The 22923-nt window shown below is 39.6% G+C and overlaps 2 protein-coding genes across 2 annotated transcripts in view; one reads left to right on the top strand and one right to left on the bottom strand.

Moving 5' to 3' along the window:
• SPATA48 (spermatogenesis associated 48) overlaps positions 1–2769 on the bottom strand; it is a 32241-nt gene extending 29472 nt beyond the window's left edge. The window contains exon 1 of the mRNA XM_032235890.1: positions 2191–2769. Coding sequence (XP_032091781.1) covers positions 2191–2692 — 502 coding nt within the window. The 5' untranslated portion in view covers positions 2693–2769. The remainder of the gene's footprint in view (positions 1–2190) is intronic.
• Positions 2770–12589: 9820 nt separating this feature from the next.
• The window catches only part of ZPBP (zona pellucida binding protein), a 40690-nt gene continuing 30356 nt past the window's right edge, over positions 12590–22923 (top strand). The window contains exons 1-2 of the mRNA XM_032237841.1: positions 12590–12816; positions 19788–19853. Coding sequence (XP_032093732.1) covers positions 12708–12816; positions 19788–19853 — 175 coding nt within the window. The 5' untranslated portion in view covers positions 12590–12707. The remainder of the gene's footprint in view (positions 12817–19787; positions 19854–22923) is intronic.

Raw genomic sequence — 22923 nt, 5'->3', positions numbered from 1 at the left:
TACTGACAACAGAATTAAAGAAGAGAAAGAAAAGGGAATAGCTGGAGAATTGCTTATTCTGAAAAACTATTGTTCAGTTATACAGAGTAAAAAAAATGTTGAATGCAAAGGGATATAGTTTGAGAATTGTGGGAGACTGATTTACAGCTTTTTACTGAATAAGGCTATGAAAAATGTAAGAAAACTCAGAGCAATAGACAGGAAAAGTCAGAAGTTTTGAGAAGGAAGTTAGGAGACATCCCTAACAAATCCTAAGTCAACACATGGCTAAATTGAGAAAGAATGTGAATAAATGTAAGCTTTTTATTGATGTTACATGAACACAACAGCAGCCATCTTCTGCAGAGGTGCCAGTAGCCATATCCATGAGTGGATGGGGGCCATTCTCTCCCCCTCTGTCAATCAATCAATCAATCAATCAATCAATCAAATAAATAAATCAGAATAGAGCAAAGAGTAAGATTGGGTCTGCAGACTCTCAGGAAGCTTCTTGTGATTGAAGAAAGAAATGATTTATATAAGGAAAAGGAAAAAAACCCTCAGTATTTGAAGCTATGTTATAAACACATTTATATATTGGCTTATAACATCACTGAAATTGTTATCATAGTGTAATCATACACTGGGCTGAGATAGAATTACAAATTGAAATTCTTTCTTGGAAACCCTGTAGGAAAGGCAGAGAAAGATAGGGTATTTATTTTTGGGACTACAGGCCAAGTATTTTAGGATGAAGAGTCAAATGTAGTCTATAGATTGTAGGTTCCTGACCTTTGCATTAAGGAATAGGTGAGGCTGAATGGATGTGATTTGCAATCATGACCTAAAGTCTTGTGGCATGTTTGCATTCATACTTGAAAGAAACAAGGCATCCATTTGCAGGAAATGGATGCTTATAGTGATACTTGAAAGAAAAAAAGGCAAAGAATTGAAGCAGTGAGTGGTCATATTTTCGCTAAGATCAAATAAATACAAGTTGAATCCCTGAAACTAAAACTAATCTTAGTGAACAAAAATGAAAACTTGAAATAAGAGATACTGAATGTACCCTCCACTTTGAAAAGATCTTGAGGCAGTCTCCTCTCTAAATATTTGAGGGGAGAGAGAAAGAAACACTCTCAAATATAAGTATGGTTATTTGAAAAGCAGAGAGAAAAGTTTTGGCTGAAAAAGACAACAACAAAAATCAAGATATTTGCTGTTTCAATCCCATGGAAACTAAGCAAACTTATGCTAACTAGACTTGTTAACTTATGTAACATCCTTTCCCTTTGTTTTTGCCTCTCTTTCTAAGCTCCGAACTCCAGAAGAGAAGAAAAAAAATGTTTAAAGGTTACGATCCAGCCAAAAGGAAACTTTTAATCCACAAATACAAAAAATGGAAAAAGTATAGAGGAAGTCCGGTTTAAAAGTAAGAGGCATTTGTAAAAAGTCCATCCATAGAAAACAAACAAAATTAAAATGAAAAAGATAACATGATAGTTTTAAACCAGGGTTAATTTGCCACTTACTTACTTCTGTCTTCAACTTTTATTTTAACTCTAAGTCTTTTGGGTTTTCTCTTCTCTAATAATAAGGATTTTTCTCACCGTTTCAACACACTGTCTCTTCAGTTCTGCTTCCGTTTCAGGGGACTGTCCCAAACTTCTGCAGCCATTTTGACTGCTTCTCTTGTAGCTGGCAAAAAGAGTTTTCTCCTGGATCGATCAGGGACTTTGCGATGTCCCTGAGATCAGCAGGACATGCTCTTCTCTATCACCATTCCTTCAGAATGGTTTAGATCCAAAAAGGACCATTCAACAACAGAGATATAGACAGCAATCTTGGAGCCCCAAGATTGCACGTTGTGTCATTGCAACATCAAGACCCGCCCACAGGTTCTTTCAGTTCTTGATTGCAATCTCAGCTTGCTGGTTTCCATGAAACCAATGTTGTGGAAGAATTGGCTAGAAACTGGGAGACTGTGAGTTTCTGTCCTTCTGTCTTGGACACAAACACAGCTGGTGACCTTGGGCCAGTTACTTTCTCTCAGTCCTAGGAAGGAGGCAAATACAAACTCACTTTTGAAATACTGTGTCAAGAAAACTGTTGGAATTTGTTCAGGCAATTCTGAGAATTAACATAATTGAACAGAAAAAAAATACACACACACAGACAGACAGTGGCAGTTGTAGTGGCAATGATATTTACCTCCAAGTCTTGATCTCACAGAAATGTCAGGTACTGCTCTAGAATTCCACTGTTGGTTCTGATTTATTTCTTTCAGCAGTAAAGCGCTTCTATCACCAGGTTGGCTTCTTCTGCAAAATACAGATGCCTGCTGTGAAGAATGTGTATCTTTGCCATCTCGCAGGGGTTCATAGGCTTTGTTATCTAAGATTTGTCGATCAACTTTACCACCTGGGCTCACAAATCCTGTAGAAGTGTTGATTATTGGCACATCATCCCGATGTGGTGCTAAAAGGTAGCTTTCATCTTCAGGAGGAAGGAAAGGATTTAATTTTAGAAAAGCATTACTATGTTTTTCTTGGAAACTGGGAAAAAAATGCCTGTCTTCAGGTCCACGTACAAAAGGCATATACATTCTCTTCAACAGATCTTTGTGTTGGTTTAAATGCATCTTGTGAAGTGAATCAACTGGATTTAAGTATGAATAAGGATGAAAATGTCTTGCAGTGACTTGAGAAGCCATGGTTAATTTTTAACTTGATTTAATAACTTTCATTAAAAACAGAAGCCAGACACAACTGCGAAGCGATTGTTTGGAAAAAAAAGTAGCGATGTAGTGCTTCTTTCTGTAGCTGAAATAAAAAAAAGAAAAATAAATGGCAACACATCAAAGGAATGAAGCTTCATACATACAAAGATTCTCAGTTGCTTAGTGACAATGGAACACGAACACATAATGAAAGTATATGCAATGCTCTTTTGCTCTGTAAGTAAAGAAACTTTTCACTTTTACACAAATGATTTTTATTATCACATTATTTGTCTATTCTACATCTATATTTGGGTAGGATAGGATAGGATGGGATAGAATAGAATTCTTTATTGACCAAGTGTGATCAGACACACAAGGAATTTGTTTCCAGTCCATAACGTCATAGTGTACAAATAAACAGCAAGTAATAGGTCATAGGTCATAATCATAGTTACAATAATTAATTATAAGTTACAAACAACAATTGATAGTCATAAGAAACTAATCAGAGAAGATAGCAGGAAAGATTTGAAGATGAGAAAAGATGAGAAATGAGGCAGTACTGTGGGAATTAAGTTTTCAGCAGAGTGATGGCATGGGGGGAAAAACTATCTTTAGGTCTGTTTGTTGTGGCATGTAATGCTCTATAGCGGCATCCTAAGGGGAGAAGTTGAAATAGATTATGTCCAGGATGTGAGGGGTCTGTAGGTATTTTCTCAGCCCTCTTTCTGGTTCACCAAAAAAAAATCATTTCCTGCATGATTCTGGTCTTTGTTGGTAGATACACCCCAACATCTGATTGATTTCCAAGGCCTTCAATCAAGTCCTAGACCTGTGATGGCGAACCTATGGCATGAGTGCTGGAAATGGCATGTGAGCCATCACCCATTACTCTTCCAGGTTGTGGTATGCCAGCCAGCTGTTCCTCATGCAGTGCAGGAAACTGGAAGAGCAGCTGCCCAGTGCATATGCTTGCGGGGGCAGTTGATCTTCTGGTTTACGGCACACGCATGTGCACTGGCCATCTGGTCTTCTGGTGCACATGGATGCATGAAGACCAGCTGGCATGTGCATGCCGGAAATCGGAAGATCCAGTACTCGGTGCTGAAAAGGTTCACCAACACTCTGCTAGACTATGACATATATCTTGAACTTGAAACTGGTTGCATAGTGACCGTTCCAAGTTACAACAGATCCCCCTCCAAAGCTACTTATGACCCAGTTTTGAAGTTACACCTGCTGCAGTACCTCTGTGGTCTTTGCTTTTATAACTGAATGCAGGACACTGCAGCAATTCCTCCATTTATTTTCCCCCATTCCACCCCAGTGGGCCCCAATGAATTGTAGCTGCTCCAAAAATGGTTCCTACTTCAAGAACAATGTCATATAGCCCAAGGATGTCAAGGGGTGAAGCAGTTTGTCCTCCTTCCCCAATGTGACTTCTGGAGGTTTTCCAAAGATAAGTGTGTGACTAGTGATGGGGGTAGAATGCTGTGGGGACTAGTCAGGTGGATAGCAGACCTAATACCTATTAAGACCTGATGTGTGGGGGGAAAGCAGGGTCAGGGTCTTTGGGTATTCTGAGGGGCAGAAAGCTGACCATGGGATGAAAAGCCCCGAGAGGCACCTTGAGGCACTCTATGCTCTACTTTAACATCATTGAGGAAAGTAGGGGTTGGGGTCATTAATTGAGTTGATCATCTAATTACCTAATTTAATGACTGTCATGGCTTGCAAATTTCATTGGTTCCTTGACTTTTATTTCTAGAATTTGCATATCATTTGGATAGCCAATTTGGTATAGTGCTCAAGGTACTGGCCCAGAAATCAGGAGACTGTGAATTTGTCCCACTTTAGGCATGAAAGCTACCTTGGTGACTTTGGGCCAGTTGTTTTTTTTCTCAGCCCAACCTATCTCACAGAGTTGTTGTTGTTGTTGTTATTGTGGAGAAAAATAAGATGAGGAAGGAGTCATGTGTATATTTGCCACCTTGGATTACTTATAAAGTAATAAAGGTGTGATAAAAATCTAACAAATATTTAGCTGAGCAGTGTCATCATCATAATGCAGGTTTATGACGATTTTGTTAATTTCCAATTCATCTTCCCTCAGTATACATTCACATATTGGTTGAATAAATACAGGTAATCCTCACCTATTACCATAATGGAGTTTGAAACAGTCTAAGTGAAACCGTCTTGCTTAATGACCCCCACCCCTTCTCTCCCTGATACAGTCATTAAATGAGCAAGCAGGTTATCAAGCAGAGCACAGAGGTTGGAGAGGCCCTGGAGGGCCCACTACCCAGCTGGATCCAAATAAGAAGCAAACAAATAGCAAAAAGCTTTGAAAAGCCAAAAACAGGATAGCATGGTGAAGTGCCCAGCTCAGTTAGAGCTCAGTGCTGTGTTCAGTATCAAAGAGGCTTCCAAAGAAACTTAGAAGTTGACTGTGAGAAGTCCTGATGCTTTGAAACAGCAGGGAGGAAGCTCAGTGATCTATTCACTGGTGGCATTTTACAGAGACAATGTGTATGGGCTGGCCTCTGTCTTGATCAGCTGGCAGTCAGGAAATCTCTTGCTAGGCCGGAGGTCCCCAAACTTGGCAACTTTAAGACTTGTGGATTTCAACTCCCAGAATTCTCCAGCCTGCATAGCTGTATCAATTGTACATGTATCACACAACAGCAGCAAAAACTGGATCCTAAAAGGAGTTAGACAAGGAGAAAAAAAAGTTTGTAAAGCTTTGGACAGCTTTTTGTTGCATATCTGAAACCCTTTAGGGCCAAGCTTCTGTCACAACTGTTTACTGCACATATGTCTGGATAGAGAGGACCAGTAGTCTGAAAGAAGAGCCAAAGAGACAATCTACATTAAGAGTGAACAGCCCTCTCTCAACAGAGGGTAGGGATATGCCACATCTTACACCACCATCTATATCCTGTTTATACTACAATCCTTTCAGCAGTTGCAATGAAGGCATTTGCATTTTTCAGGTGACCCTGAGGACACCGATAAAATTTCAAGTGGCCTCAATGACTCTCAGAAAGAATGCTAATGAGCAGATGACTGCAAGGAATATAAATCTTTCCATCCCTCACAATTTGGTCAGAGCTGAAGAAGCTTCCTGAATGAGAAGTCAAACTAAGTTGCCTTTTGGGGCAACCATGACCTGGATGACTAAGAATATCCATACATGCATGTGATATGCTTCCGATAGCTTTGTAGAGTATTTTCCTGTCCACATAACTTCCATAAGGATTTTTTTTTTGCTTCCTTCATGCTCCATCTCTCCACTTTTAAAAAAATTAAAATCCTTTACTTAATTTCCTCTATCTTTAACTGGCAAGCTACTCATCATTGTAAGTAACTTAGATTTTGTCACTCTCTTTTTAGGCATGCATTTAAAAAATGAGGTGTTAAAGGGGATTTAAAAGGGATTGAGATTCGAGGTCAGGGTAGATGAGCACCTAATTGGGAAGGGAGGGAGAAAGATCCATAAAGTCTGCACCTCCTAGCTTTTTTTCTATTTTCTTCATTGAAAAATATCTGGGTTTCTGAGGGAGAGAACAGGTAAAGCAAGAGAACATTTTTAGGAAGGTAATCTGGGAGCTGCTTCCTTTGTATGTATTAGAAACTTAAAAGGCCTCCTACCTGCCCTTCCACCCCCACCCCCCTTTGGCACCTCATTGGGTCCATGGGAGACAAGTATTCTCTCAGAGTGGGGGAGACACCATATAAATAATTTGCATTTCTGAGGGCTAAACAATCTATCTTTTCTGCATTTCAAGCAGGATTAACACTTAAAGAAGGGGTATCCCAAACTGCATAGGAAGGACTAGTTAAAACTACACAAACCACAACCCAAATTCGCACAAAGGACAAGTTCCCTATAAAGCCAGGTCCCTACACCCATCTTTTCTGTAGACTCCCCTTCAGAAGAGTGTCTTTTGGTTTTGAGAATAAAGTTTCCTTTACACAGTGTGTTTGGATTTCATTTTGATTTGTTCTTGCATTATTCCGGTTCATGGAAACCCAAATTATTAACACATGCAAGGGGCTGGTTTCCCCAAAGTTTAGCAAGAAGCAGGAGAGGCCTGCAGTCTCCTGACTGCCAGATATGAGCAGAAAGCTTGGAAGCAGCTACCATTTCTAAAGCAGACGTAAAGTGAGATTTGGACATTGTGTGAAACCTACTGGGTCAGGCTGGACAGCTTCTTAGAGCCCCTTTACTTCTAAATTAAAGCCACATAGGCAGAGTTGCAGCTTGCAAGAGAACAGGAAGCCAGTGCCTAACCACAAGATGTCAAAAGTCCAAGGTTCAATTAAAGTTCGTTAATGACACGTACTCCATAAACCTTATAAGGTTTTCTCCTCAAGGTAACCACTAAGAAATGTGTTAAGTATTTCCGTGTTGCAATGCTTTTGAGAATGTATAAGAATGCGTGCTTCGATAATTAAGGTTGTTCAGAACTTGCAATGCTAGCCATGGGCTAGCTTTCTGAACCTGGCTGCCAAATAAACTTTTCCTGTATCCTGAGAAGTCTAACACCTGTCATTTTCTGCAACATATTCTGGCGACCGTGGCACAGGACTTAGAGCGATATTTCTCTGAGGACAGAATGGACCGACCGGTGCCCCATCGAGGCCATCTCACCCATCTTCAGGCGCCACAGAGACCTTTCTCTGGAAGAAGGCTGATGACCTCTCTTGGGCATCCGGAGGACACCATCGATCCAAGAATCTGACCAGGGACAGGACAAGTTAATAAAAAATTATGCCAGCTGAGAAAGAAGACGCCTGCAGGCAAGTATCAAAAGAATTGTAGACCCACTCGTTTAGGAGTGAAAGAGGGGGCCCGATCACCCCCCTGGGCCCCGGATAGCGTCCCTTCCAAACGGAACTGGCGTATCCTAATGAGGCTCTAGGTTTGTATAAGAATGTGTGCTTCGATAATTAAGATTGTTCAGAACTTGCAATGCTAAGCCATGGGCTAGCTTTCTGAACCTGGCTACATTTCTGCAAGGAATTTCGGCATGCTCAAAGTGGTGGTCACTTCTGGAAGGCAGCCAGGAATGAGTTGCCTTCTGCAACATGAGATCCAGAGATCTATAAAAGGTAAGTATGTGATGGTAAGGGTGGGGAATAGGCCCAAGGCCTGTAGAGACCCAGCAGGGTGCGATAGGCAAGTGGGGGGCATTGCAGTGTTCCTGTGATCAGTCAGGCATAAGGCCACTATAACTTTCAAAGAAGATCATCAGTAGCTTAGAGGGTGTGTGTGTGTCTATCATAACTTCAAACAGATAGTAAGTAACAATTTATATCTCAAATACTATTTGTAATAGGACAAGGACAATATGCAGTTTTGTCTCAATCCTTTGCAAATTTGTGGCTCCCTGACTTGTGTATGAGTTTTAAATAAAAACTAGTGGATGTTCTAAAATTTCCATTTTCCTAAGTATATAAGAATTATAAAAGCATAGACTCATAGGACTGGAAGGGACCTTAGAGATCTTCTAGTCCAACACTTGTCCAAGGCAGAACTTATACTGTCATAGACAAATGGCTGTCCAATCTTTTCTTGAAAACCCCCAGCGATGGATCACCCACAACTCTAGAAACATAAGCTGTTGCACTGATTGTTAATAATATGATTTATGCAATAAAAATTATTTGTATAATCAATAAAGCACAGTGTTTTTTTTCTATTTTTGTTACCATACTCTTTAATTGTGCATATTAGGACAATGATTTTTGAACTAAGTTATCTCAAATGGGCTGTTAGAATGCCTCCAAAATCCATGACTCCCATGCATTGAAACTTGGCAAATTTTATAAAACATTTTATGACATAAAATATCATCAAGCTGTTTATGACACATTATAAAATGTCATAAAACATAAAAACGTGCTGATGTTTGACTGCTACACAATTCAACATGGGTTATTTTCAAGGTATATACATTTCTGAATGTATGCCATTTTTTCTGGTGAAGGCAGTACATTAGAATTTCTTTCTTTGTGGAAGGCATGGAGAACTCTGGTAAGGAAATACCTCTGAAACAATGACCCACGCAGTCAGTGATTGTCTGGTTGCCACTAAAATTATCCACTTTCAGCATCTTCATATATTGTTGTTGTCCAATATAGGTGCCTGCTTGCTTAAATTGGCAGGGGGGCCTTGAGTGATTCCGTTGGTTTATAAACATGTCACTGGTATTCTTCCGAAAGAGTTTCTGGCCACAGTAAGACAACTGGTATTGGAAGAAATGGGCACACATAGCCTAGTCATAATAGTCTGAGTATTTTTTTAAATTAGTAGTTTTATATTGTTGGAAGAAAAATCTTCTGGGTTCAGCCCCAAGTGGGGAAAAAGACACTGGAGACATGGAGGCTGCTTGGAAAGATGGCTTAATGGTGGACAGGACCACATGGCTTGAGTTCTGAATAGAAAAGGGGATCACATGCTTCAATGTTGGGTGAAGAAGAAGAAAGAGACAGAAGGGCTGAAAATTCCTGGCTTTATACTCTCTATTTGGCCTCACCTCTCTGTTTCCTGTTCCTGTGTAAGAAATGTATTCTGATAGGTTGTCAGACTCCAATGGGACCAAGTTTGAGTTTCCAGATGCCATGTAGTGAGTTTCTGTGGAAGGCTAATGCTATCATGCTTTAATCCCATCACCCTGGAGCTGAAGGGAAGAACTCTTTATTATGTAGAATAGACTGGCTTGGGCATTTTAATGGGCCATTAAGGAAAGTGGGGGCTATTAAGAGTGAGTCTGTTTCCTGCTTAAAAACATGTTTCTCCATTTCTTACCCAGGAAAATATAATTTTCTGCCTTTTCAATATTTCCTAGAATATTTCATTTTTCTAGGAAAGGGGTGGGTGCTAACTTCCTACAATATAAAGCACAGTTAGATTAGACTAGAATAGAACAGAACACTTTATTGTCACTTTGAATCAGTGGTGGGATATAACCGCTACACCCTGGTACAGGTGTACCGGTGCCTGCTGGGACCACCAGGTACTTTTCCGGTATGATGCTCCGGAGGGTCCACCTGCCCTCCTTACCTGTATTTGAGCTAATTGAGGCATCTGTGCATGGAGCGTACAGCACCTGTTTGATGCTCTGCTGAGCAGCTGGAGCATCGCGGGCGGTAAGTACACATGCATGCGCTGCGCGCGTGCATGTGGTAGACGCCCGGCTTTGTTTCACCATACCCGGTGCACTGGAATCCAGAACCCACCATTGCTTTGAATAGATACTAATCAGCATACATTAAAATGAAATTACATTGCATACAGCTCAAAGGGTTTGTATCTCTAATATAAACATATGTTATGTTTAAACATGACAAGATAAATAAATAAATAAATACAGAATTATGCATGTATTCACATATATTATAGGACACTGTGTTTTATATAAAACTACTTTTGAAAATGATTTGGAAGCTCTAGTTCAGTGGGTCTCAAACTTCCTAATGCTGTGACCCCTTAATACAGTTCCTCATGTTGTGGTGACCCACAACCATAAAATTATTTTACGTTTTCCGTATTTTTTTGAAAATATGTGTTTTCTAATGGTCTTAGGTGACCCCTGTGAAAAGGTTGTTTGACCCCCAAAGGGGTCCCAACCCCCAGGTTGAGAACCACTGCTCTAGTTGACATAAAAGGTAGCCATTAAATTGCACTATGGAATTTCTGCAGAGACTATTCAGCACTATACCACATTAAAGGTTTATATTGTCCTAATTAGTTCCAAGCTTTAGTAGCAATTTTTAAAATACCAATGATGCTCAAAAATCAAAGAATATTTAATAATTGGAGGGTCTAGAAAAGGAAATGGAGTCAATTCAGTACGTACATAGAGGGGCCTAGAGCCATAAAGAAAATTTATCTAGGAAGATATTGTCCTTTGCTTGTCTATTAGATACAAATACAATCAGTTCTACAACCAAGTTTCATCAGTCTTCAGTTAAAATACAGGCAGTCCTCAACTTACAACCACAACTGAGCCTATTTTTTTTGTTGCTAAGTTGTTAAGTGAATTTTGCCCTATTTTACAACTTCTCTTGCAACAACAGTTAAGTGAATCACTGCAGTGTTAATAGCAAGAATGTTAAATGAATCTGGCTTCCCCATTCATTTTGCTTGTCAGAAGGTCACAACATGTGATCACTCACGACACTGTAACTCTCATGAGTCAGTTGCCAGGTATCTGAATTTTGATCATGAGGATGCTGCAACAGTCATGTGTGAAAAAACATCTTAAGTAACTTTTTACTTAACTTTTCCCAGTGCCATGGTCAAATGGTCACTAAATGAACTGTTGTAACTACTTAGAGGACTAACTGTATATTGCTCAAAAAAACTATTTCATTGATAAGTGAGAGTAAGACCACTTAAAACAGAGGTGTCAAACTGGTGGCCTGTGGGCTGAGTGCGTCATGTGCAGGTCACACTCACCCCAACTCCACAAAGGGGGAAACATTGCAATGGTTCTGAGATCATGACTGCCAGCTCCTTCAGAACTCTGGGATGTAATCCATCACAACCTGATGATTTGAATTCGTTTAGAATGGACAGGTGTTCTATTACCATTTTATTGCCTAATTTAATTAGTATTCCTAGTCTGTCTTTTACAGTTGTTTCTGGTTGGTTGGGCTATTTTTTTTTTTGCATAAAGACAGATGCAAATAAGAATTAAGCAGCTCTGCGCTCTCTGTCTGCTGCCTGTTACTTTCTTACCATTGTCTCCCATTAGTGGACTAATTGTTTCCTTGGCTTTTTATATGGTGAAATAAACGTAAAAAAATATTTTGGACATTTGTTATTAGTCTTAGTGCATTCTGAGCCTTAAATTTCCGCATTTCATCTTTGCAGATTTGGGCTACATGCTGGGATTCTGCCTTATGTGTCCTTCTTTCCATTTTTTATACTTATCCTTTTTGTCTTTCATAGCATTCTCTATGCTATCACGGTTTCTTCTTAGAGTTCTTATTTTTCTTTTTCAGAGGTACTATGCTGCACTGCGCTTTAATAATTGTTTTTAGAGTGGGTTGTTTTCCCCTTTAATATTACACTCAGACTCCTTCCCAAATTCACTCTAAGTTTGTTGAAATCGGTTCTTTTAAAGTCTAAGACACTGGTTTGATTATGTTCTAATTCCTGTGTCTGCATTATATTGAATTCCAACACGGTCAGCCTCCCCCAAAGGTCCTGCAACCTCAACTCCCTCTATAATTTCTTCTCTGTTAGCAATAATTAGGTCCAGTATAGCTGTCCTTCTAGTTCCCCCCCTCTATCTTTTGAATTACGAAGTTGTCAGCAACTTTGTTAGTAAGGAATCTGTTACATAGCTCACTTGATATAGGGTTTGTCTCCCAGTTGATGTCAGGGTCCCTCATTACTATTGTATTATGTTTCTTACGAACATTTTGTTAACTATTAGCAAAAAGTTAATCTATCCATCCCAGACCGCTTCAATTCATTTAAAGACACAGCACATCTCCCCCGCCACGGAAATCTGCGCTTTTGTGGCTTTTCTTGCTAAAAGTGACACTGATTCGTAGCTAAATCACGATTAGCAGAGGCAGAATTTATTAATCTACACAAACATACAGAACGTTCTAAGTGTGCAGCAAAAAGCAAAAAACTATTAAGTCGTGTATGCTCAAAGTAGCGGTACTTTAAACTCAAAGAGAGGTTATGGTCAATATGCCAACTAGCCTTTTTAGGTCGCCGGCACGAGGATATAAAGAATGGTTTTCAATTGCGTGAGAGTCGCAGGCGAACGCTCCATACTACGCGAAGCCACCCGCCAATTCATCCGAACAATTCTGCGCCATGCTTCATTGCACTTCCTCCGCCCCGCCCCTTTTTCCATTGTGACGAGAGGCATTCGACGCCAGCGACTAACGAATTTGTTGGCGCCCGTGTGCGAAAAAGTGGAGGGGAGAACGGGAACTCACCCAGTCCCGCCGCATTTGTTGGCATGCGGGGATGCGGCGCCGAGGATTGCGGAGAAGACGTGACTTCTCCTCTGCATACTGGAGTTTCTGTGTTCCCTGGCTCGCTCTGGCATTGTCTCTATTGCAGGGTCTTTCCTTAGGTAAAAGAGCGCGTACTTCAATAATTAGGAGGAAGAAGGAAAGAGGAGGGCTTCCCAGCCCGATCCCCTTGGCATATTGGTCTCACATAATGCGCCTCCTGCCCTCCTCTTGGCATATTGGTAATGTAATTCGCGAGGAAAGTCCCGAAAATACTGCATATTTGTTTGGCTAGATCATCTTTAGTTGCCGGACGGAGGAGTATAACTGGCAAGCAAATCCATAGTAATGATTCGCATAGGAAAGACAGCGTTTGTAGCTGGTCAATTAGCATCCTGTCTTCCAATCTATGCTTCCTGGGCTAGTAGCGTATGGTCTCCGTATGAATAATTCATTTTTTGCAAAATTATCATTCATTATATTATTAATTTCATTATCTTTAAATACATTTCAGTCCCAGAATTCATTTGGGTACTAGATGTAAGCATATAGACTTTTCATTACTTCCTAGTTTTCTGCTCAACCTTTCTTTGTTTCAACAAACAATTTTGGGAATGTGTGCCAGTTGTTGCAGTTACTAAAATGTTCAGTCATAAATCACTCAGATCTACTATTAAATCTTTATGCAAATTTCTATCTGCTACCATAATGAACTTGCATACTGTTTTCTAGTAGTTTTCTTTTGTAATTTTCCAAAAGGATATAAAAATAAAAGTAAATGAAAGAATAAAGTTATTTGGAATAATTTTGTATTCGACAAATAAAAGTGACATTTATTTCAAGATTCAAGATCTTTCAAACAAAGGATCCTAAAATGCTTTTGAACAAATGAACTAATTGAGAGAACAAAATAAATGGATTTTCATTTTTATCTGAGAAAGAGTAGTGTATTAGAATGTATGTATTTTCCAGATTTTATAATTGAAAATAGTTCTAGAAAAACTAAATGTTTAGAATTACTGTAATTTATTATATTTTTACTTATTTAAATATTTATGGTTATATGTCTCCACCTTGTGGCTCTGCATTGTAGTTATTTTCTAATCAGAAAAGTGTACTGAAGTTTAAAACTTAGTTTCTTTTCAGTCTGTTGAGCATTGCCATATTATCCATGCTTGCAAATTATATTTAACTTTATCTGGCTTTAATTGCATCATCATATAAGATTATTGCATTATCGCATAAGATTATAAATAATCTGCCCCTATTTTCTTCTAGTTTTATTGTTATAACAGTGTTTTTTAGGATCAACATACTTTCAGATTCCAGAATGTTTGGCTCTAATTTCATTATTAAACTTTCAAACTTTTAACTGGCCCAGCTTATCTGAAGGATTTTAAACTAAATATAGAATGGGACGAAGACCAATCTTTAGGACATGCTGTAATGCCAAGCAAAAACCTTAGCACAACCAATTAAATAGTGCAAAAGATGGGGAACTCAGATATAAAATATGTTTCATAGAAAGCAAATGTGGGACAGTCAAAAAAGACATAAAACATAAAACAACAGAGTTGGAAAGGACCTTGGAGATCTTATAGTCTAACCTCCTGCTTGAGCAGTAGACCCTATATCAGTGATGGCGAATGTTTTTCTGCTCGGGTGCCAAAAGGGCATGTGTGTGTGCGATAGCCCGCACGTGCGTGCCCGCACCCATAATGCAATGCCCTGTGCATGTGTGCACAACCCCCCCCCCCCCCCGCACATGCATACAGGCTGCATTGAAGCCTCCAGACCTCCGGTAACTGAGCCGTTTTTCACCATCCACAGGGTCCGGACGCTTTCCTGAAGCCTTGGGAGGGTGAATACAGCCTCCCCTGTCCTCCGGAAGGCTGAAAATCAGCTGGCAAGCACGTGCATGCTCGTTGGAGCTGACAGGGCAATGCCTTGTGTGCCCTTAGATATGACTCCATGTGCCTGCTGCCTATGGCATTCGTGCCATAGGTTCGCCATCATGGCCCTATATCATTTCAGACAAGTGGCTGTCCATTCTCTTTTTAAAAGCCTCCAGCGATGAGGCACCCATAGCTTTTGAAGTCAAGGTATTCCACTGATTAATTGTTCTCACAGTTAGAAAATTTCTCCTTAGTTTTAGGTTGCTTCTCTCCATGATTACTTTCCATCCATTGTTTCTTGTGTTGCTTTCTGGTGCTTTGGAAAATAGGTTAATCCCTCTTCTTAATGACTCCCCTCAAATATGGAACACTGTTATCATGCCATCTCTAGTCCTTTTCACTAGACTAAACATACCCATTTCCTGCAAATATTCTTAATAAGTTTTAGCCTCCAGCCCCTTAATCACCCTTGTTTTCTCTGCACTCTTACTGTTGTCCCAACATCTTTTTTATATTGTGATAACCAAAATTGGATGCACTATTCCAAGGTTATTATTTATTTATTAAGGATTTATAAATACTTCACGTGATCTTGATTATATTCCTCTTATTAATACAGCCTAGGATTGCATTGGCCACACACTTTTGGTTCATATTTAACTAATTGTCCACTAGGATTTCAAGATTCCTCTCACAGTTACTGGTACTGAGGCAAGTTTCATCTAGTCTGGAGGTGAACAAATGTTTTTTTTCTTGCTTAGGTGTAAAATCCCTTATCCACTATGAATTATGTAGGGCTCAGTATTCAATTTGTCAAGATTCTTTTGGGTCTTGAGCCTATCTTCTGGGGTATTGGCTATTTCAGCTAGCTTAGTGTCGTCTGCAAATTTGATGAGTTCATTTTCTATTCCCACATCTAAATCATTTATGCAGATATTGAAGAATACTGGGCCCAACCAGAGCCTTGGGGTACCCCACTTCTCACTTCTCTTCATGTGCATTTAGTTCCATTAAGGATTACATGTTGAGTATTATTTTTCAGACAGTTACAAATCCAGTGGTGGTGCTCTCTATCCCATTTTTCTAGCTTTCCAAGAAGTAAGTTGTGATCTATTTTGTCAAATGCTATGCATATTATGTCCACATCATTTCACTAGTTCCTTAAATTAGTCACTTGATCAAAGAATAAAACAAACTATTTGTTTAGGTTGGCCTTTTTTTGACAAACCTGTGTTGGTTTCTAGATATAAATTTGCTTTCTTCTAGGTTTGCAGATGTGTTGCTTGATTATTTTTTCCAAGACCCTTTGATTGGTTTGTTGTTTCCTAGATTCAATTTTTTACTTTTTTGAAGATGGGAATCACATCAGTTCTTTTCCAGTCTTCAGATGGTGCTCTAAGAATATTGATAGATATAAGTCAATGGTTCAGAGAACATGTCTGCCAGTTCCTTCAAATCACTGGGATGTAATCCATCAGGGCCCAGTAATTTGAATTTGTCTAGAACTGATAGGTGTTCTCTTATCTTATTTTTGTTTATTTTAATTTGAATTTATACCCTGTCTTTTATGGTTCTGTTTTTGGTAAGTTGGATTGAATTATCTTTTTGCATGTACACGGATAAAAAGAATGAATTAAGCAGTTTTGCCTTCTCTCTCCTGGCCATTACTTTTTTGTCTTTATCTCCCATTAGTGGAACAATTGTTTCTTTGATATTTTTACTAGTTTTTTATATTTTCATTAATATTACTATGCTAATAATTTGTTTATGTAATTGTTTAAAGTTGTATAGTTCATGAACTTATGTGTAACTATTTTCATCACATATTCATCCTGTTATACCAGAAATGAATGCCCATAGGTTGCATATAGCTCAATTATGCCTCAGTTAACAGTTTAGATACCAAAAATGCCCATCATTTGGCAGAGCATTTGAATATATATCTGCAGTTTCCATAAGTTCACCTAGGACAGTGGTGGCAAACATCTGGCACGCGTGCCCTCTCTTTGGGCACATGTACCATTGCCTCAGCACAGAGTTTGCCAGCGTTCGCCAATTGGGCCATCCCTGGTGGGATTAGCTTAGGGGCTAGGGTCCTCGCGGGGCAGCCTAGGGGGCAGAGCGCTCACCCTGGCAGAAAGTGAGGGCGGGGGAGAAGAGCCTGACGGAGCTAGAGTTGCAGAAGTGGAGACCAATGTTTACAGCGGGCTGAGGTAACCTATAAAGTTGCAAAGGACCTGCCTGCTATAAACATCAGTCTCCACTTCAGCAGCTCCAGCTCCATTAGGCTCTTCTCTCCTCCATACTTTCCGCCAGGGCAAAGAACCCACCTCCTAGGCTGCCCTGTGAGATTCCTGATCCCACTATGGCTGCCCCAATCCCCTTCTTGAGCCCTACACCCCTGGAGGAAAAGAAGCAAGGGAAGACTAATGTGAAGTGCTTGGTTAGAAAGAACCAGAGCCTTTCTCTGTGGCAGACAGACAGCACCGAGGTCACAGGCCCATCAGGAGTGCCATAGACATCCCTCACTCAGCCAGGTCCTGAATTAACTGTCTTAATTTGGTTACTGTTGTAAAGTCACCCCTGAATCTTGATTTAATTTGCAAATACATACAACTACAAGCCTCATCCATGTAGCACTCTAAGTCATAAAAAGATATTTTGGCTTGTCAAAGTCAACACATTTGACTATTTTGAGCAAAGCAGTTATGCAAACTATGATATATGTTGCATGAACATGACATTAAGTCCTAGATTGGGATCATACTTCATAATACTAAGGCCCAATAGGATTTGTGGTAGGTTGTGTTTCTTCAGACAGGTTTGATGAAGCTGTTAACAAAACCTGCCTAATAGGGTCCATGTGCCCAGCATGTTGTACAAACTAAGCATTTTGGTCATTGCCATGTCAGAATATCAACAAAATATATTAGAATTATAATTGACTTTCTGAAAAAAGGAGGTTGGATGGATTGCTTCAGTTATCATCAATGACTGTGTAATTTGTAAAATTTAAAACAATTGTTGAATATTGTTTTAATATAATATAAAACAAGCTAAAAATGAGGAGAGAAAAATTCCCTCACCCTCCCCAAAGAAACCCAGGATATATTCTAATGATTCTAGCACTTATAATTAACTTCTTTTGTAAATCATCCTAAATCCATAAATTGTCAATAAAGTGGCTATATTGATAGGGATGTTAGCCATTGTTAGCCCATGTGTAAAAGGACCTGAAAATATTTCTCTGATTGTGTTATGCAACAGACTTATTTGATACTCCATAATTATTTCTATCTTGTAGACAGAGCATCTCAACCAGGAATATTTGGTGTTTAAGAAGTGGGCCATACACTTGCTAAAAAGATGAATGGGAAGGCTGTGTTTGATTTTGGGGTTCAAATACTCTATTAATGTTGCCCCAATGTATTTGGGAACTGAGCTGCCATCAGCAAGATTCCCTCTTTGAGGAAGATGGGCAGTTCAGAAATGTAAATACATAATTAAATAAAATTATGGTTGAGGTAGGCCCAAAATTGTAAATATCGAAAGTTGTTTGTATTATTGAAAGCTCTGTTATTGTGTTGTTGTTTTTTTAAAGACAAAAGATTTTAATGTATGTTGCTTTTCCTAAACTAAAACCTCAGTATTCAGGTTAAATTGCAATAAATAAGTGGGTTTTGGGTTGCAGTTTGGGCACTCTATCTCTAAAAGGTCACTGCCCTATAGCACTTCAGACAAATGATGATCCAATTTCTTCTTAAAAACTTCAAGTGTTGGAACATTTACAACTTCTGGAAGTGAGTTGTTCCATTGATTAATTGTTCTATCAGGAAATTTCTCCTTAGTTCTAGTTTGCTTCTCTCCTTGATTAGTTTCCACCTATTGCTTCTTGTCCTGTCCTCAGGTGCTTTGGAGAATAGCTTGACTTCCTCTTCTTTGTGGCAGCCTCTGAGATATCGGAATTGCTATCATGTTACCCATAGTCCTTCTTTTCATCACATTAGACATACCCAATTTCAGCAACCATTCTTTATGTTTTAGACTCTAGTCCCCTAATAGCCTTTGTTGGTGTTCTCTGCACTTTTTCTAGAGTCTCAACTTCTTTTTACATTGTGGCGACCAAAACTGGATGCAGTATTCCAAGTGTGGTCTTACCAAAGCATTATCAAGTGATATTAACACTTCAGGTGATGTTGATTCTAGGCTGTTTCTGCAGCCTAGAACTGTATTAGCTTTTTTGGCAGCTGCAGCACACTGCTGGCTCATATTTAAATGATTGTCCACTAGGTCTCCCAGATCCCTCTCACAATTACTACTATTGAGCAAGGTACCACATATTCTGTATCTGTATCTTATTTTTCTTGCCTAAATGTAGAACCTTTTTTCACCATAGAATTTCATTTGTTAGATAGCTCCCAACCTTCAAGTTTGTCAAGATCCTTCTGTATCTTAAGCCTATCTTCTGGAGTGTTGGCTATTCTTTCCAGCTTGGTATCATCTGCAAATTTGATAATTTCCCTATCTATCTCCTCATCCGAATCATTAATGAAGATATTGAAGAGGACTGGGCCTAAAATAGAGCTTTGGTGTACCACACTGCATACTTCCCTCCATGTAGATGCAGTTCCATTGAGGACTACACATTGAGTGTGGTTGGTCAGCCAATTATGAATCCATCTGGTGGTGATGCTGTCTAAAATTTTTCTATCTTATCAAGTAGTAGGTTGTGGTCTACTTTATCAAATTTCCAAGTAAATTATATCCACAGTGTTCCTCTGGTTCACTAATGTTGTCATTTTGTTGAAGACTGCAATAAGATTTGTCTGGCATGATCTGTTTTAGACAAACTCATTTTGGCTTTTGGTTATGACTTTCTTTACCTCTAGATGTTCACTGATTCGTTCCTTATCTTTTCCAGAATCTTCCCAGGCATTGAGGTTCCCCAGTGGTCCAGGATCTTTGAAAGATAAAGTTCAGTGGTTCTGAGATCATGTCTGCCAGTTCCTTCATATATTTTTAAAGGTTTTGGATTATTGTTTGAATATGGCCACTTCATTCTGTATTGTTGAAATTGTGTATAAAGTGGCTCTGGTTGCTTTGATCTGTTATTTTTTTCTAATTAATCAACAGTAATTTGTGTCCTAGTTATATTTCTAAGATTTGAATTTATACTATTTTTTCCTCTCTTTCTCTAGAAGTTCATTCTTCTACCAGAATAAATCATCACGAACCGAAAGTTGTAGGATCAACAAATTTACCAGGTATATAGTAAATGCTCTATATTCTTTCAAACAAGTTTGAAATTTTGGAGAGGTTTTCAGCATTCACACGTTGATATTTTGCCTTTAAATGAAATACACAGTCCATGCCTCAGGAATGTTAATGCCATTCCTTTACTCTCTTCCATTACTTTCTATGATAAGTGAAACAGATCAAGAAAACACAGGTCATATTAAACTAACATCAACCAACTGGTTAATGGTTAAACTAAAGATGCCACTATATAAAATCCTGATTTATATACTTGGTTTCTTTTCCTGCATTTTGATCATGTGACCATAGGGATACTTCAATAATTGTAAGTGTGAAAAATGATAAGTCACTCTTCCCAGTGTTGTAACTTTAACAGTCACTAAATGAATGGTTGTAGGTTGAGGTCTACCTGTAATAAGAAACAGATTCCAAAAAAGAAAAGGAGCAGATGCACTGTATGTAGAAATTTTCAGATCTCTACAGATATACACAATACCAAGGATGAAAGACTTCTTGGTTGCATCTGGTGAATATTGCTATAGGGTTATACTAAACAGGCCACCCAACCAAGCAGAGAAAATAGATGAATTTTTGATTAATCAGTTAGCTGGTGTGTAGGAAATACACACTATAGTAGTGATGGACATTAATTGGAGACAAATTCTGCAGCAGGGGGGGGGGGATCAAACAGGTTCCTGATGAGCTGAGTTGACAATTTTATCATCCAAATATCAAAGGAAGAAATTGGAGGGTCAGTTACATTTAACTTAATTCTTACTAATAGGGATGAAATGATGAAGGGGTAGAAGTCATAGGAACTTTAGGATCAGAGCAGTGCTGAAATCTATATTTTTCCCCCATTGGTTCTGGGCGTGGCTTGGTGGTGGTGGTCATGTGATTGGGTGGGAAAAGAAAAACTTCTTTTAAAGCAGTTTTTTCCTGCCTATTCGCCCAAACTGGCAGGAAAAAATGCTTTAAAAAATGTGTGTGTGTGGGGGGGAGAACTTCCAACAATTATGCGGATCAGCTGTTAGCCGCACGATCTTTGGAAGCTACCCCACTCCACCCCGCTTTTTAAAGCATTTTTTTCCTGCTGGTTTGGGTGAATAGGCAGGAAAATAATGCTTTAAAAAGTGAAAAAAAGAGTTTCCAATGATTGTGCGACTCATAGCTGAGCTGCGTGATCCTCGGCAGCTTTTTTTTTTACTGCCAGTTCACAGAAGCAGGGACAATTATCCCTATCTGTTTGGCCGAACCAGAAGGATTTTACTCCTGGAGCAGAGTGACCGTGTTATAGAATTCAGCATAATGCAGGGACTGTAGTTGAAAAATATCAAAGGAGTGTTTTAGATTTCAAGAGAGCTGACTTCAACAAATTAAGAGATTAGGAAGAATTCCATTGATGGAAATCTGTTCTGACCCCCCCTCTTCATACACCAAAGCACACCAAGACAAAGATACTTCAAGGATTTATTAACACACAGACTAGACATTGGCAGTAATCCAGCACAGACTAGACCTTGGCAGCCATCCAGCCTACCAAGATAGCCACGATAGCTTCTCCAGCTCTAGTAAATATGTTGATTCCTGCGACAAGCTTATGAAAAGCCATTCCTTTTATAGTCTTGAGAGGAGCCTAATTACCACCAGCTGAGTTCAATTATCTCCTGTAACTGCGTAACTTTTCTTTACGCCTATTAGCCCTCCGTTGCTGGGCATCCAGGACCAACTCCCTTGTCTCCTCCCCACTGTTCCAATGCATGATGTCAGGATCACACTCCCTTGTCTCCTCTCCACTGCTCCAAGGCTTGACTTCGGGAGCACTCTCCCTTTGGCTCTCACCGCTGCTCTAACCTCAGGTGCCTCCTGGTGGCCAACCAGCCTCTGTGCCCTGCTCGGAGTTGGAACCCTGTCCAGGGTCCTCCACATCTTCCAGAGCCGACTCATAGGGCCCCTCACTGTTGGAGTCTGGTGGCAGCTCCAACGGCTCCTGCTAGGCCACAACAGGAATCCTAAAGAGAAAAGCTATTCAACATTAGAAAACATTGAAAAATAAGATTAAAAATGCCAAATCAAACGAAGTACCACAGAGAAAAAAAATCAAGAGACGAGATGAAACCAGTGTGGTTCAACAAGGAGTTCTCTGGCAAACTGAAGTACAAAACAAAGTATAGAAATAGAATGAGGAGCTCATACTAAGAAAAGAATACCAATAAATAGCCTGAATCTCCAAGTATGGAGTCTTAAAATGAGGTAAGACTTGCAACAAATGCCAAAAATAACAAAAAAGTTTCTTTTAATATGTAAGGAATAAGAAAGTCAAGGAAATAATTGATCCATTAATAGGAGAAAGATGGCAAGATGGTGACAGACAGCAGGGAGATATTCAAACTGCTTAATTCCTTCTCTACATCAGTTTTCATGCAAAAAGAAAATAACTTGGCCCAACCAATCAAAAGCAGCACCATGGGAGACAGAACATGAATGCAGAATAAAATAGGAAAAAGTTATTAAGAGAATATATTACCTATCCATTTTAGATGAGTTTAAATTGCTAGGACTAGATGGTTTACATCCAAGGATTCTGAAACAGCGAAAAACAATCCAACACGCAAACAGTTACTTCCGGAACAGACTTCCGGTTTGCATGTTGGGCCATTTTTCTCCCTCTGGAGCCTTCAGGGAAGCCTCCTGAAGCCTCCGGAGGACTTCCAGGAGGGCAGGGGAGGGCGTTTTTGCCCTCCTTAGGCTTCTAGAAAGCCTCTGGAGCCTGAGGAAGGTGAAAAACAGGTCCATCGCGTGCCAAAAGCGGGAGGAGGATGGGGGTTGCACGTACATGCGTGTGAGAGGTGCACATGGGGGGGGGGTCGCACACATAGTATGGGTGTGGGCATACCTGCGCACGATCCCCCTGTGCTCCCCCTGCTATTGCTTTCGATGTCACTGGCATAGGGGAACTGCCAGAGATTGGAAAGGAACTGATGTGCAATTTTCAAAATGGAAAAAAGTGAAACCAGGAAACTACAGACAAATCAGCTTGACAATACCTGGCTTAATTCTGGAAAAGATAATCAAGCA

Source organism: Thamnophis elegans, chromosome Z, assembly GCF_009769535.1.
Source record: "Thamnophis elegans isolate rThaEle1 chromosome Z, rThaEle1.pri, whole genome shotgun sequence".
NCBI classification, from domain to species: domain Eukaryota; kingdom Metazoa; phylum Chordata; class Lepidosauria; order Squamata; family Colubridae; genus Thamnophis; species Thamnophis elegans.
This window is presented reverse-complemented; position numbering and strand designations above follow the sequence as displayed.